We start from the raw sequence: 16,591 nt of genomic DNA on the forward strand, positions 1-16,591 counted from the left end.
GACAAAGAATCTCGAACACAAATACAAATCCCACCATGGCAGTTGGAGAATTTGAATTAAGTTTATGAAAAAAAAATCTGGAAATAAAATGCTCAAATCAGTTAGTGACCATGTAGTTGTCAGATTCATAAAAATCCAATTCGTTCAATAATGTCCCTTTTAGGGGAGGAAATCTGCCGCCCTTACCTGGTCTGTCCTATATGTGACTTCAGAATCCCACCAACATGGTTCACTCTTAGATGCCCTCTGAAGTGGCCGAGTAAGGATGGGCAATTAATGCCAGCCTTGCCAGTGATGCATATATCCCAAAAATGAATTTAAAAAAATCGTGCATGGTAATCCAGGTGTGGCTGTGTACCTTGAACAGACTCATTAACTGCCTTCAGGTGATCTTTGATTCAGGGTCACATTCCACTGTGATTCCACGTTGCTGCTGAGATAGTAAATGAGATATTCGTATACAGCTTGATTATGCCTTCAATTGTTTCAAAAAAAATCATCAGCTTATGTACCTTTATAAGTGAAATTTACTGCAGCTCAAATGATGGATGGAAATGAGTGCATTGTAGTCTGAGTTTGGAAAAGGAACCAGCACTACAGTTCTTGGCATTGGAGGGCATGTAAGAGACAAAATGCATAATGCACAGGAACAAGATCGACTGCTGAATTTTATGGTTTAAATCGCATTTACAGACTCCTGATATTGGCACCACAGACAATTTGATCAATGAAGTGTTGCTGCCAATCAATGCACTGTCAATTGTTCATTTCCTAGCTGAGAGGGGTTTCTGTGCTCCCTCTGTCTGTGCGGGCAGTACACATGAATTGACGTCCTTTTGACAGTTATTTGTATCAACAGCTCTTCTCCCTGCCCTTCCTGCAGCAATGCACGTATAACGATTATTTCCATCATTTTGTCAGTTGAGCAGGTCAACTCATTGCAACATTGGGCAGGGGTGAAATCTACTTAAAGCTCTGTCATTTTCTAACTACTTACACTCAGCTAAATGTTTGTAACCCCTCTGCTTTTGGTTTATTAGGTTGTGCAGTGGGGAGTGAAGCATAGGGAGCCTGAACATGAGTAACACACCGACTACAAGAAAGCCATACAGAAAGGCACCGCCTCAGCACCGGGAGAATCGGCACGAGCCACCAGTTTTTAGGGATGAGCTAGATGGGACAGCCATACCATCTGAGCCGAGTCAGGTAACTGCGAACAGATGTGTGCCTGTACTGCAGCACAGACGATTCAGTTACACGGATACCATTGGCGAGCCAGATGTAGGAGTGCTGCAGAGTGCAAGAAATTCAGAAGCATCAAACGACCACTTTTCTCCCCTCTGGTCTCAGGATTCCAGCAGTGAAAGAGAGGATGCCCCTTCTCCTAATAGGCTGGGTATTAGGAACCTGTCTCCTTTGGGCTTTTGCAGTGAAAAACTAGGCAAACAGTCAGGTGAAGGTGATCTGAGGTCAACAGTGCAAGGTTTAACTAGGTTTATTAGTAAAAGTGAAAAGACACTCATGCCTTCTATGGATGAGGCTGAACATTTCAGACAGTCTTTGAAAACCAGGAATCTGGGACATAGTTTAGTCTTTAACGAGCCTGCTGAAATTCTGGCTCCAAGGGAGCTGGATAGTTCCCAGATTCAGCTGCCTCGCAGAGGAATTCTCAAACAGACGAACATGCTAGGAGTTAAGGTTGAAAGTCTACGCAAGGCCAGGTCTGCAGAAACTTTAGCCCAAAATAGGACAGAGCAATCAATTTATCCTTGTCAGCAAATAATGAGGGGGCAGGAGGGCAGAAGAGCCTCCCTGCAATGCAAACTATCGCCGCAATTCAGTTTAGCACAAAGTAGGCACCAAGGGCCAGGCGCACAGATCATAGAGGAGAAACTAAAGTTTTCAAAATTCCTGGATGAGATCACCTATCGAGTGCTGAGTCCACACAATCTTCAGTCATTAGGAGCTACTTGGGTGAAAGGACAAATAATGAGCCATTGTTCACTGGAGTCGAGCCGGGATTTGGGTCCAGAGTTGAGGCACGGCAAGAGGGAAATGCAAGAAACGAGAAGAGATGGGATGGTGAAGGGTTCAGGTGGAAGCAGAGATGTGTCTGAGAAGAGAAGAAACAGCATGGAAATTGGAGTTGAATCCAGGAAAGAGTGGCAGGATATGGGGAGACCAACAAGTCCTAGAACAATTGGAAAAGAGTTTGTCGCAAGGAAAGATAGCATTGAGAAGCACCACAGCACAGAGAGAGATGTTCTTGATATTCGGAGAGAAAGTGTAGGCGGATGTCCCGAGTGTACAACCAAGGCACTTGAAACAAGTAGAGAGGCCGAGCGAAAAAAGACCAGGCTGGGTAGAGGAAATAAAGAGGATGGATTTGAAACCGGTCCAGAGTGTATTCAGCCTCATTATCTAGGAGCTGGAGTGGGACAGAAGGACATTGCTGAGAAATGTCGAGCAGATTTAAACCCATCTCTGCATTCAGATCAGGATAGGCATTTGGCTGCTCTGCAAATGGCATCCATCGCTGTGCAAAATAAGGTAAGGGACTAAGAAATGCACCAGTCAGAATCTTCTGACTTTTGGTGGGTTTAATGTTACTCATTTGAAGTGGTTAACTGATGAACATTTTTCTGAGAACCTTTGGACAGTACTAATGTGCTGTGATTAGATGTCACCTGTGTGCTTGGCAAGATGCACTAGAGACATTTACTGATGGTTAACAGATGCTGCATGGAAGTATTGCATCTTTGTCAATCCTTTTGAGTTTTATTACACACTCCATATTCCTGCACATTTTGTAAGAAACTATCTGGCATCCTGTTAAACTACAATTTGAGAGTTTCTAATTTCAATTAAGTTGATTAAAGGTTAAAACTCTCAGCTCCCCAATGGCTCAGTGTTAATTACACAGTCCAATGTGGTCCTGATACGTATAGATCAGAGGGATCAGATTTAATGCTTGGTTTGTGCTGAGCTAGTTACGAGGGGAGCACTATACAATTGGCCTCGGTGCCCCTGAATTGGGAAGAGTAAAGTTTAGCCTGTGTTCCTGTTCCTTATTGCTGTCCACTTATCCACTGCCCCCTTGCTGGAAGGTATGCAGCTGATATTTCTGGGCTGGCTGTGGTGTTAATCAAGTAGTCCAACAACAGTTAATTCTGCCTCAACTTATACACGAGGGAGAGGTACTGAGGGATTGCCTGCACCCTGGGTCTGTACATCAGCATGAGCCAGTGCCTTCAGGATAGGAGTAGAGAAAATTGCAGAAATATTTCTTCCAGTCACGAGATGCAAAAGAATATCGATAGGAGTTGGAGGCTGCTGAAATGTTTGCTCAGGTTTTCTCAGGACACAGTACAGTAGGTATAGAAGGAATGGGTCTGGTTCTTCGATTCAGTTAAGTATAACTGACTGTAATTAATGCGTGGCTCTTAATATATTTTAATTGGATTTTGGCTGCTGAAGAAATATTTCAGACTTGGCTGTGTGAAATATTGACACATGGGAAAGTGTTGAGAGTCTTCATGCAGACATGAGGGAGGAAGGGATAGAAGGATACAGGGGCAGGGTGGGAAGAGGTTGGAGTGAGAGGAAGCTTATGTGGAGCATAAAGACCGACATAGACCAGTTGGGCTGAATAGCCTACTTCTGTGCTGTAGAGTCTATATAATGGATCCACATCATGCTACAGAATCATAGAATAGTACAGCATGTAAGGAGGCCATTCAGCCCATCGAGTCTGCATCTGCTCTTTCGAAGAGCAATCCAATTAGTCCTATTCTCCTGCTCTTTCCTCCTATCCCTGCAATTTCTTCTCGTTCAAGTATTTATCCAATTTCATTTTTAGGGCTACTATTGAGTCTGTATACACCACCCTATTAGGCAGTGAATTCTAAATCCTAACCCCTCGTTGCGTAAAAAAAGGTTTTTCTTTTGCCAGGTGCCTTAAACCTGTGCCCTCATTGTCGACCCTTCAGCCATCTTTATTTACTCTGAACCGTTCATGATTTTAAACACCTCTAACAAATCTCCTCTTAGCCTTCTCTGCTCCAAGGAGAACAACCCCAGCTTCTCTAGTCTATCCGTGTAACTAATCCCTCATCCCTGGAACCATTCTAGCAAATCTCTTCTGTACCCTTGAAAAGTTGGGAAGTTATGCTAATTCTGTATCAAACCTTGGTTAGACCACAAAGTACTGCGTACAGTTATGGTCGCCATATTATAAAAAGGATATAGAGACACTGGAGAGGGTGCAGAGAAGATTTACAAGGATGATACCAGAAATGCGAAGGTATACATATCAGGAAAGGATGAACAGGCTGGGTCTCTTCTCTCTTGGGGAAAAAAAAAGGCTGAAGGGTGACCTAATAGAGGTCTTTAAAATAATGAAAGGTTTTGATAGAGTGGATAGAGAGAGAATGTTTCCACTTGTGGAGGAAGAGCATAACTAGAGGCCATCAATATAAGATAGTCACCAAGAAATCCAATAGGGAATTCAGAAGAAACTTCTTTACCCAGAGAGTGGTGAGAATGTGGAACTTGCTACCACAGGGAGTGGTTGAAGCAAATAGTACAGATGCATTTAAGGGGAGGCTGGACAAGCATATGAGAGCAGGGAATAGAGGGTTACGTTGATAGATTTAGATGAGGAAAGACGGGAGGAGGCTCGTGTGGAGCATAAACGCCGGCATGGATTAGTTGGGCCGAATGGCCTGTTTGTGCCGTATATCCTATGTAATATGTACACAAAGCCTTCATGTCCTTCCTAAAGTGTGGTGCCCAGAGCTGGACACGCTACTCTAGCTGGGGCTGAACTAGTGTTTTATAAAGGTTTCGCATAACTTCCTGGCTTTTGTACTCCATGCCTCTATTTATAAAGCCCAGGATCCCATAAGCTTTATTGACTGCTTTGTTAACCTGACCTGCCACCTTCAAAGATTTGTGCACAAACACCCCCAGATCTCTCTGTTCTTGCACCCCCTTTAAAATTGTACCATTTAGCTTGTATTGTGTCTCCTCATTCTTCCTACCAAAATGTATCACTTCACACTTTACTGTGTTGAATTTCATCTGCCACGTGTCCGCCCATTTCACCAGCCTGTCTATATCCTCTTGAAGTCTCTCACTCTCCTCCTCACTGTTTACTGCACTTCCAAGTTTCGTGTCATCTGCAAATTTTCAAATTGCGCCCTGTACCCCCAGTCCAAGCCATTATTGTATATCAAAAACAGCAATGGTCCTAGAAAGGTACACATTAAACTCCTGACTTGGGGATGACTGGATCTATGTAATCTGTTGACGGTTGGAGGTAAATAACCATTTCTAATCTTGTCCACAATAACAGCCAGCCTGCTCTCAAATACTATACCAACCATAACCAAATTGTGCGGTGCAGATTAGGACAGTTTTCTGCCTTGCAAGCTGTGCACTGACTTGACTGCATAATTCCATCAAACATTTGGGTCATTTTGTTAATCACAGATGGGTGTAATTGGTCTAACTGCCACGCCTCCTTTCTTCACAGGAACCACTGTCCGATGCAGACAAGATCAAGTAAGTTATTTTCTGTTAAAATGCTAGGTGTTATGGTTTATGTAGAATAATGGAGGAGTTGCAAGCTGTTTGTATGATCAGTGTTTAACAACTCTTAAATTAAAGCTTCCATTCATTCATATGGTATGGGATTCCTGTTATCAGCAATGCTTTATATATTTGATTCTGAACTAGTTTTCTTACTTTCACTCCAAAGATCTAATGCCCCCATTTTAATATCTTCCACTTGAAGCAGTTCTGCAGTATGCCGGTGCTCCCATTATCTGAACTCTTCCCATTTATGGCGGGTGGCGGATTTTTAGAGCAGGCGCAGCAACAGAGAAACATGTTTTGATTCATTCTCCGCATGAGCATTGCTGGCATTTATTGCCCATCCTAAGTTGCCCTTGAGAAGGTGGTGATGGGCCGTTGCCTTAAATCTCTGCATTGTAGCGATTTGCTCAGTTCAGAGGGCGATTAAGGGTCAACCTTGTAGATGTGCAACTGGAATCATATATAGGCCAGACCAGGTAAGTTTGACAGTTTTCTTCCCTAAAAGACATTAATAACAACTTGCACTTATATAGCACCTTTAACGTAGGACAATATCTCCAGGCACTTCACAGGTGACATAAAAGATCCCATTGGACTATTCAAAGAACAGCAGGGGATTTGTCCCTGGTGTCCTAACCAATATTCATCCCTCAACAAACATCACGAACACAGATTATCTGGTCATTATTGCATTAGAATAAATAGTTCCGAAGTAGGAGGATCAGATGAGTTTGGAGTGCATGTGCAATGTGGTAAAGGTTGGTGAGTTGCAGGCACAAGTAGCCACGTGGGATTATGATATCGTGGCAATAACGGAGACCTGGCTCAAACAAGGGGAGGAATACAACATGGATTTACAAAAGGTAAATCGTGCTTGACTAATCTACTGGAATTTTTTGAGGATGTAACTGGTAAAATAGATAAGGGAGAACCAGTGGATGTGGTGTATTTGGACTTTCAGAAGGCTTTCGATAAGGTCCGGCATAAGTGATTAACGTGTAAAGTTAAGGCACATGGGATTAGCGGCAAGGTATTGACTTGGATAGAGAACTGGTTGGCAGACAGAAAGCAAAGAGCTGGAATAAACGGGTCTTTTTCCGAGTGCAGGCAGTGACTAGTGGGGTACCGCAGGGATCGGTCCTTGGACCCCAGCTATTCACAATATATATTAATGATCTAGACGAGGGAACTAGATGTAATATCTCCAAATTTGCAGACGACACAAAGCTGGGTGGGCGTGTGTGCTGTGAGGAGGATGCCAAGAAACTCCAGGATGATTTGGACAGGTTGGGTGATTGGACAAAAGCATGGCAGATGCAATATAATGTGGATAAATGAGGTTATCCACTTTGGTGGCAAAAACAGGAAGGCAGATTATTATCTGAATGGCAATAGATTGGGAGAAGGAGAAGTGCAACGAGACCTGGGTGCCCTTGTGCACCAGTCGCTGAAGGTAAGCATGCAGGTGCAGCAGGCGGTTAAGAAGGCAAATGGTATGTTGGCCTTCGTAGCGAGAGGGTTCGAGTACAGGAACAAGGTTGTCTTGCTGCAGTTGTACAGGGCCTTGGTGAGACCACACCTTGAGTATTGTGTGCAGTTTTGGTCGCCTTATCTGAGGAAGGATGTTCTTGCCATGGAAGGAGTTCAGCAAAGATTCACCAGACTGATACCTGGGATGGCAGGAATGACGTATGAGGCGAGATTGGGACGATTGGGCTTGTACTCGCTGGAGTTTAGAAGAATGAGGGGGGATCTCATTGAAACTTATAAAATTCTGACAGGACTGGACAGACTAGATGCTGGAAGGATGTTCCCGATGGTTGGGGAGTCCAGAACCAGGGGTCACAGTCTAAAGATAAGGGGTAGGCCATTTAGGACAGAAATGAGGAGGAATTTCTTCACCCAGAGGGTGGTGAACCTTTGGAATTCTCTACCACAGAAGGCAGTTGAAGCCAATTCATTAAATATATTCAAGAAGGAGTTGGATATATTTCTTACGGCTAAAGGGATCCAAGGGTATGGGGAGAAAGCAGGGACAGGGTACTGAATTTGGATGATCAGCCATGATCGCATTGAATGGCGGAGCAGGCTCGAGGGGCCGAATGGCCTACTCCTCCTATCTTCTATGTTTCTATGAATGGGCACTTAATATTCTTGGCTACAATGTATTCAGGATAGATAGGGAAGGAAAAAAGGAGGGGGTGGTAGTATTGACCAAATATACTGTTCCAGCACCAGAAAGGAATGATGTACTTGAGGGTTCAAAGAAAGAACGACTTTCATTTATACAGCGCCTTTCACGACTACTGGACGACCCAAAGTGCTTTACGGCCAATTAAGTACTTTTTGAAGTGTACGCTCTGTTTGAATGTAGGAATCTATTTGGTTAGAATCAAGGACAATAGAGGAGCTATTACGCTGCTGGGTGTGTACTGTAGGCCAGGGGTTCGCAACCTTTTTGCTTCCGAGGAGGCCCCCCCCCCCCCCCCGTGTTATAAAAATACGCGGATCCCTGTAACACAACACAAGTATTTTTTCTGTTTAAAAATTAGTTAATAGCTCTTTTACACCTTGCATAAAGAAGAATTTATTAAGTCCTAAATTTACATAAGCTAAATATTGCAGATACAAGAAATCCGAAATAAGAACAGAAAATGCTGTAAATACTCAGCAGGTTAGACAGCATCTGTGGAGAGGAAAGCAGAGTTAACGTTTCAGGCCTGACATTATCCTAAATTGACATGATGCTCATTTGCTGCCCAGGGTCTGCGCCACCTCATCAACCATTTGCTTAACAGGAAATGAACCAGGCGCAACAAGTGCAATGCTCACCACAGGCTCGTTTTGTTCGCACTTGGTCGGATTGGACTAAAATTCCAGGTCCACGTCCATTTTGGAAACAGAACTTCCTTATTATTCCGATACCAAACCTCAACACGGCGGTGGAATCCAGCCACTTGAATTAACAGCACCAGTTATGATGGAGGCAGATTGCACGTAAGAGAAATGGAGAAATAAACAAGGCCCTGAGCGACTTTACCCACCTGACCTCATCGCCATAAATCCTTTAGTGACAAAAGCAGCTCCCCTCTTTCCTCCTCCCCAACCCTTTCACTAATAGCTGGCGGTATCTCAAAGGACATGAGCAGCCAGACTAGGCCTGTCCTTCTGTCAGAGAAGCACATAGTCATGAATATAAAGCTCCGAGTCTGAGGTATGAATAAAATCGTGATAATGCCGTCGGCTATTTAATTAACTCAGACTTATGACATTGAAGGAGGGAGTCACACCAGACCTCGATTATTACTGCCTTGCCACAGGCCCAGGGACTGAACAGTCTCTGTTATCCCCCCCCCCCCCCCCCCCCCCCCAAGGTACACGTGGGCACTCTCCATTAATGACACTCTTTTCAAACGTGTGAGTGGCTTCCAACTGACACAGGGCGGCTCCGCATGAGGGGAAAGGAAAGGGTTGAAAGGAAGGCTCGTGGTACCTCGGCCCAGGCAACGCTGGACTAACTCGCAGATTTCCCTATTACTATTTAATAAAGAAAGACTTGCATTTTTATAGTGCCTTTCACAACCACCGGATGTCTCAAAGTGCTTTACAGCCAATGAATTACTTTTGAAATGGAGTCACTGTTGTAATGTAGTGTAGGAATAGTTAAAAACGGTGAGTGGAACGCGGAAGAGACTAGGGCTGGTGGAAAAAAGAGAGAAAGATTGCGGTAAAAGTCAGTGTCATGCAAAGGGACTTATCGAAGCGTTCAAATGGTGTCCAACAGTAAGAACCTGAATTGACTGCAGATGCACAGTCTTTATAACTGAGACTATTCCACTCGTCTCAATATACAGGGCAGACTACTGATGTTTATGGCATAGCCTCCCCTGTATATTGATGGAACAAACCAACTGGTGGACCCCTGCTATAGGACACCAAATAGTGGGAAAGAGATAGAGGAGCAAATTTTCAGACAAATTGCAGATAGATACAAGAACTTTCGGGTAGTGATAATGGAGGACTTCAATTATTCCTAATATAGTCTGGGAAAATAACTAGAGGGGAAGGAGTTCCAGAAATGCGTACAAGAGAACTTTCTTGATCAGTATCTTTCCACCCCAACAAGGGAGGAAGTCGTGCTGGATCTAGTTCTGAGGAATGAAGTGGGGCAAGTGGAGCATGTTTCAGTGGGAGAGTATTTGGGAAACAGTGATCACAATATCATTAGGTTTAGAGCAGTTATGGAAAAGGAAAAGGAAAAATTAAATGTGAAAATATTCAACTGATGGAGGGCGAATTTCAGGAAGTTGAAAAGGGATCTGGCCCAGGTGGATTGGAATAAAAGGTGGCAGGTAAAACAGTAAATGAGCAATGGGAGACTTTCAAAGAGGAGATAATTTGGGTACAGATTAGACACATTACCACAAGGGAGAAAGGATATGCATCCAAAGTTAGAGCTCCCTGGATGGCTAAAGCAGTGGTTCTCAAACTTTTTTGGTTGAAGGACCCCTTTTCAAATGGATTAGTAATCACGGACCCTCATCTAAATTAAAGAGCGACGGAATGGGATTAGTTGGATAGCTCTACCAAAAAGCTGGCGGCACAGGTATGATGAGTAGAATGGCCTCCTGTGTTGTATCATTCTATGATGATTGATACTTGTCATACCTTCTTGGATGAAGTTCCGTATGAACGCCACAGATTTCACCTCAGATCCCGCATAATGCGCCACACCAACAATCCCCGACCCTTAAATCGTGCAATCCCAACACTCGGTGAGAAAATAGGATCAGCATTTGTTACTAACTAAGAGACACATCGGGGTCAAACAGATTTTGTGGAAGCACCGACACACCCATCGTACGCTCCCTTTACCCAGCGGGAGCGACACTAGTTTCAGGCTCCAGGACAGGATGATCTCGAAACCGGGATGTGCTGTCAGTACCTGCAGCATGTTTCCCATCGATCCCTCGAGGCCTTGCTGATCTTTCTTTCCTGGACAGAATCAACAGAAGAGCCGGGAAACAATTGAACCCACTGCCCAGCTGGAACAGAGAAACACCCGAGTCTGTTTAGTGCTGGAACACAGTGCCAGGGTGTGGGGCAAGTAGAGGAAAGGGAGGGGAGGGGTGGGGCCTGGGGATGGCGGGGACAGGTGGAAGCGGGGGAGGGGAGCACACCTTGTCCATTTTGCTGGCCGTTGGACTGAAGTGAGCAGTTTGTCGAGAGCCGGGACTCGCATTGTTCACTTGGTCAGATCGTTTCACGCGAAAAGCAGAATTTTTCCAAAAGCGACTGCTATTTTTCCTCGCTCCCCCTTCACTGAGGAATGGATCACGCAAGCTTCTGAGATAGGGAGAGAGACATAGAAAGCCAATAAACTGATTTCCTTGATGGTCTGAAAAGACTACCGGATTGCAGTGGAACCTATAGATCCAATCTGGCCCTTGATTTGAAGGAGATGGATATTCAAGTCTGCCTCCCAGATGATTATCCTTTGGAGGTGTTTACTGTGGATATCTCAGAATCATACTCGTCAGATTATTTTGCCGACCCCCTAGAACGTCTCTGTAGATCCCCAGAGAAACACTGAACTAAGGATATAGAGATTAAAATGAAATAGAAAAAGTAGGCTTATGATAAATGTCAGGTTCACAATTCAGTAGAGAACCAAGCTGAACACAAAGTACAGGGAAGAACTGATAAAGGAAGTAAGAGGGGCAGAGTGTTTGAGAATAGATTAGCCGGTGACACAAAAGGGAACCCAAAAGTCTTTTATCAAACTATAAATAGCAAATGGGTAGTCAAAGCAGGAGTGGGGCTGATTAGTGATGAAAAAGGAGATCTTCCTGAGGCAGAGGGCATGGTTGAGGTATTAAATGAGTAACTTGCATCTGTCTTCACTGAAGAGGATGCTGCCCAGTAAAGGAGGAGGTAGCAGCGAAATTTGATGGTGTAGCGGTTCGTGTAGATCGCCACTAAATAAGAGAGTTTGACTTCGACGAACTATTAACAAGTTGTTTATTTACAGGAACAGACTAATTACATCAGGTAAGATGGCTGACTAGGAGCACCGTGGTATAGGTCTTGTCCCAGCGGGGACTCCACGAGGACTGAGTTCGCAGTCCTGTGGAGAGCGTGATGACGTCATCACGCTCGGTCGCGTTTCCCGCGCTGAGGGCGTCATGTGACCGCGTCGTTGCGTCAGCGCGTCTCCTGGTACGGAGGCTGGCCAAGGTCGCGAGGCCGGGCTGTGCCGGTGCTTGCCGCGGGGGCGGAAGATCGCGTCGCTCCCGTCGGCTGGCCGATGCGGCCGAAGTCGCGGTAGGCCGGGCTGTGCCGGCGGCCATCTTGGAAGACCGAGTCGGGCCGGCGCGCGTGCGTCACGTGATGCGTGACGTTAGCGCGTTAGGCCGCCTCTTAAAGGGGCAACGGCCCAACAGGTAAGTTAAAGGGGCAACGGCCCCAACAGGTAAGTTATACATACATAAGTAAGTTAAGTACATACAGTTAGGTAAGTTAAAGGGAATTATGTATATATCTATCTATATGTAAGGGACAACCGGTGGTACCGCCACAATGGGATAAAAATAAAGAGGAGGTACTTAAGAGGAGGACCTCGGTTTTGAATATTTATCTGAACAAGACAGCCCCGTGTTCAATTTTAAAACCGTTACTTATACGTTAAAATTATTTTAACCCATTGGCAGCGCTCAAAAGTAAAACAAGTCACCCGGTCTGGATGGGGCGTATCCAAGATTGCTGAGGGAATGAAGGGTAGAAACTGCAGAGGCTCTGGCCATAATCTTCCAATCCTCCTTCGATATGGGAGTGGTTCCAGAGGACTGGAGGATTGCAAATGTTAAAACACCTGTTCAAAAAAGTGGAGATATAAAAAGCAGGCAACTATAGGTCAGTCAGCCTAACATCGGTGGTGGAAAATCTTTGGAGACAATAATCTGAGAGAAAATAATTGGCACTTGGAAAAATATGGGTTAATAAATGAAAGCATGCACGAATTTGTTAAGGGCAGGTCATGTTTGACTAACTTGATTGAGTTCTTTAATGAAGTAACGAAGAGGGTTGATGAGGGTATTGCGGTTGATGTATATATGGACTTTCAAAAGACGTTTGATAAAGTAGCAAGATTGAAGGGACAGTGGCAGCATGGATACAAAATTGACTAAGTGACAGGAAACAGAGTAGTGGTGAACGGTTGTTTTTCAGACTGGAGGGAAGTGTGCCGTGATCGGTGTTGGAACCACTGCTCTTTTTGGTATATATTAATGACCTGGACTTGGTATGCAGGGCATAACATAGTAAACAGCGAGGAGGATAGAGCACAAAAGCAAGGAAGTTATGAGGAACCTGTAAGTCAAGAGTTAGGCCCCAGCTGGCGTATTGGAACCCATTCTGGCCAGCACACTTTAAGAAGGATGTCAAGACCTTGGAGAGGGTACAGAGGAGATTTATCAGAATGGTACCAAGGATAAAAAACTGCTGTTTTGTGGAGAAACTGAGGTGGTTCCCCTTACAGCAGAGAAGGTTAGGGAAGAATTGATAGAGGTGTTCAAAACCATGAACGTTTAAAGTAAATAAGGAGAAACTGTTTCTAGTGGCAGAAGGATCAGTTACCAGAGGACACAGATTTAAGATAATTGGCAAAAGAACCAGTGGTTGAAGCACCACCACCACTTTCTCAATGGCAACTAGGGATGGGCAATAATTCTGGCCTTGCTAGCAATGCCCACAGACCAAGAATTAATTTTAAAAAGTCCTTCTAATGTCCTGACTCCATAGTGCAATTTATATTATCGGCACATTTAGTAACTACTATCTGTGCCCAGCTCTCTTAATAAACAGGAGGAGACCTGGCACAGATCCCTGGGGCACCGCATTAGTATTGGGCAGCAGCCCCATTTAAAACCACCCTTTGCCTACAGTCTTTTAGCCAATTTGCAGTCCATCTCACAATATCCCCATGACACCATGCAGTTTAGTACACAATTCTCATGTGGCTCTTTAACAAATGCTTTTTACAAATACACCAGATCTTCCATGATCTACTGTTCTAGTAACTTCTTCAAAGAAGTGGATTAGATTTGTCAAGCATGACCTCTGCTTTGTGAAGCCTTGCTGAGCATCCCCTATCAGGCTCAAACATTCTATTTGATCATTAAGTTCATCCCTAATGATTTCTATTAATTTGCTAAGCACAGGCTAAAGTCGCTGCTGTATACTCGCTGCTGCAGTTTGTGATTTTAATCCTTAAATGAGGATGTGATCATGTGATTTTTCCTCTGCTCATCTGGCTTTTCTCTGGGTCTCTGTGAAGTATTGAACATATTTATTATGGCATTATGAACAACCGTAACCATTTTAGTACCCTAGATTAAATCTGTACCAGGACTGGACCTTGTGTGCCCAGGGAGGGAATGCAGAAATAGTGCATTGGGTACTAGGTTGCTATTTAGTGGTGTCAGTTTGTGCCATGTGGTACAGCGGGCACGCACTGATTGCCCATCAATTATCTTCCCTCTGGTCTGGACAAAATCCTAAGCCAGATCACTGATAGACAATATTCTCACCTTTCAATGCAGCTTGGATTTTTTCCTTCCTGACTTTTTATATTTAAATAAAGCAATCCAGTATCAGTCAACTTTAAGGTAGATGCTAGATGGATAAATTGGCACTTAGTGATATTTATCAGAAGATAAAGGGTTATTCAAGTCATGTGACCACCATTTTCCTACTTATGAATTACTGTATAAAAAAACTGCACAATTCAGTTCAACCTTAATGCAGATTTTAAAATTAATCTGTTGCTTTTCTAGTTTGAGTACAGTTTTACTGGGGCAGAATGTGTGGAAGATGTAGAACTTGCAGTCAAAGGCATTTCCAATTTAACCACTTCACCTTTTTTATCCTTCATTGGGGAGTCCATATAAATTGGAGGGAAGGTATACAATCTACTGCAGGTTCTTTGGCATTAACATCGACCAGCAATGATCCAACTCCAATCCCATTCAGAGTTATTCAATAACTGCTTGGCTTCTGAGCCACAAATTACAAATCTGACACTTATTTTGGAAAAATCTGGCAATAACTTGATTACAATGTAGCTGAGTTGAAAGGTACTCACTGAGCTAACTAGGAATGTGGGAATAGGCAGTCTTTTCAAATATTTTAGATCCTCCTTTAGGGCTGCATGGTTCATCTCTGCTGAATCAGAGCTATCAATTTCTCTGAATTCTTCAAGCTAATTAATGGTTGCACCAGATATAATTGATTTGATATTTCACCGTTCCTTTTAATTTTGGGAAAAATGACGCTCAATTGAGATCAGGAATTTCCTGTTACAAGACCACCTTTTATTGAAAACAGGCAAGAAAATTCCACTTTATTTCTTTTTCTTTCCCCCAGTTGATTGAAGGGAGTTGGTGGGGGCAGTAGGTTAGATGTTCTCTACGTTGCTGTCACTTAGGTTTGAATGGAGTGCAGACTGATGGGATGAAGGTCACTTCTCTGATAGCTGCAAGGATGCAAAATGAAGTCTATTGGCTGACTCAGCACACTCCCTTATGCGTGTATGTCCACTGGTCAAAACTACCCAGAAACGGCATTAATTCATAATTTGCGGTCACAATCTGTCACTAGTACAGCAGAGTATACACTCGAGGATCAGTTAAGACAATCTTGAGTGAGTAGAGGGAAAGCTTCACTTTGTTTCTAACCCATACTATATCTGACTGGAAGAACTTAATATGGCAATGTAGTGAGAGTTTTACTCTGTCTAATCTGTGCTATGTCCAGGAAATACTTGATACCGGTGTAGTCTAATGTGGTCTACCTGACAAAGGAAATGCTTACAGAGGGACCTGCCAGTCTTCAGATTGTCAGGGAGGGCTTGATTAAAAGCCCTGGGCAGGCATTAGGTAGTTTCTAGGATGCTGATTGAAAATTGCATTATCCCAGAGTATGGAGTGACCTTTTAACCGCAGCAGTTACGACTGCGGATTAGTTCATCTCTTGAAATATTTCATAGTATTTATAAAATTGGGCTCACTCATGGGTAATAAGGTGAGGATTGTCTTTGTCGTCAGAAATGCCGAGCTGGATTTTTATTTTCTGTATTGATTGACCTAAATACTGTCATTTGTGTTCTGCAAGGAATTTTAATGAAAGTCATTGACCAGTGGATTAAACCCAGCAACAAGTTTTTGCATTCAACAAGATAATGCATTACTGTGGAAAGTGGACAATGAGTTGCTGGAGTACCAGATGTGTACATCGTAGCCTGTTGGAAATAGAATGCCAAATAAAAACTAGAAGTGCGCAATGTCTTGATGAGTATCTGAAAGAGAAAGACTGGTTAATGTATGGGAGGGGACCGTGTGGTAAGTCACTGCATCACCCGGGCACAAAGTCCTCCCTGATCTCTTCATGAGATGTTATTGTGTTAAATTTTGAGGTGTAGATTCAAAACAAAAATTCCCACCAGACACTGACTATTCAATTTGGTCTCTGCAGTTTACCTGCCAGTTTTATATTGTGAATCATAACGTCCTTGTTTGTAAGCATGTTATGAATCCTATGATATACAGTTAAACTGATTGATTTACCTCATCTCTTCAGTCTTGGTTCTGTGCCCCACGATGGGCTTTCGCTCTTCACCTGGGTTCTCAAAAGAAAAAAATGCTTAATTTATACTGTAAAACCTCAATCATTAAACTGAAGATTTTTAATTTGAGACTTCACTGTATACTCTACAGAAGAATAAATATCCCATGGCAGGTTGCACTGTTTGTCACTTTGTGCTTCTCACATGTCTCCACTTGAAGCTACTTTGAGCCTGCCTAAAATAGTGTGATACAAAGGGGAAGTGAAGTCCAGAGGAAATGCATCTACTTGTTCAAAGTACTCCCCCTTCTTCTACTGTGGGCGGGGAGGGGGAAATCAGTCTCACCTGCCACAGAGACAAACCCAGCAGGTT

At 43.6% G+C, this 16,591-nt stretch overlaps 1 protein-coding gene across 4 annotated transcripts in view; it reads left to right on the plus strand.

Annotated features, from left to right (window-relative positions):
- Positions 1 to 1,012: 1,012 nt before the first annotated feature.
- Positions 1,013 to 16,591, plus strand: part of tjap1 (tight junction associated protein 1 (peripheral)) — a 105,456-nt gene continuing 89,877 nt past the window's right edge. The window contains exons 1-3 of one of the 4 annotated variants that reach the window (XR_015079631.1): positions 1,147 to 1,206; positions 5,537 to 5,565; positions 15,769 to 16,395. Coding sequence is in view for 3 of the 4 variants with exons in the window: in XM_085998083.1 (XP_085854209.1) it covers positions 1,078 to 2,550; positions 5,537 to 5,565 (1,502 nt within the window). In the remaining variant the exon portion in view is untranslated. Of the gene's footprint in view, positions 2,551 to 5,536; positions 5,566 to 15,768; positions 16,396 to 16,591 lie in introns of those variants that run through there. The other 3 variants (XM_085998083.1, XM_085998085.1, XM_085998084.1) reach the window with 3 other exon arrangements.

This window comes from Somniosus microcephalus, chromosome 9 (assembly GCF_052327205.1).
Source record: "Somniosus microcephalus isolate GS21.2 chromosome 9, FLI_Smic_1.0, whole genome shotgun sequence".
In the NCBI taxonomy this organism is placed as follows: Eukaryota; Metazoa; Chordata; class Chondrichthyes; order Squaliformes; family Somniosidae; genus Somniosus; species Somniosus microcephalus.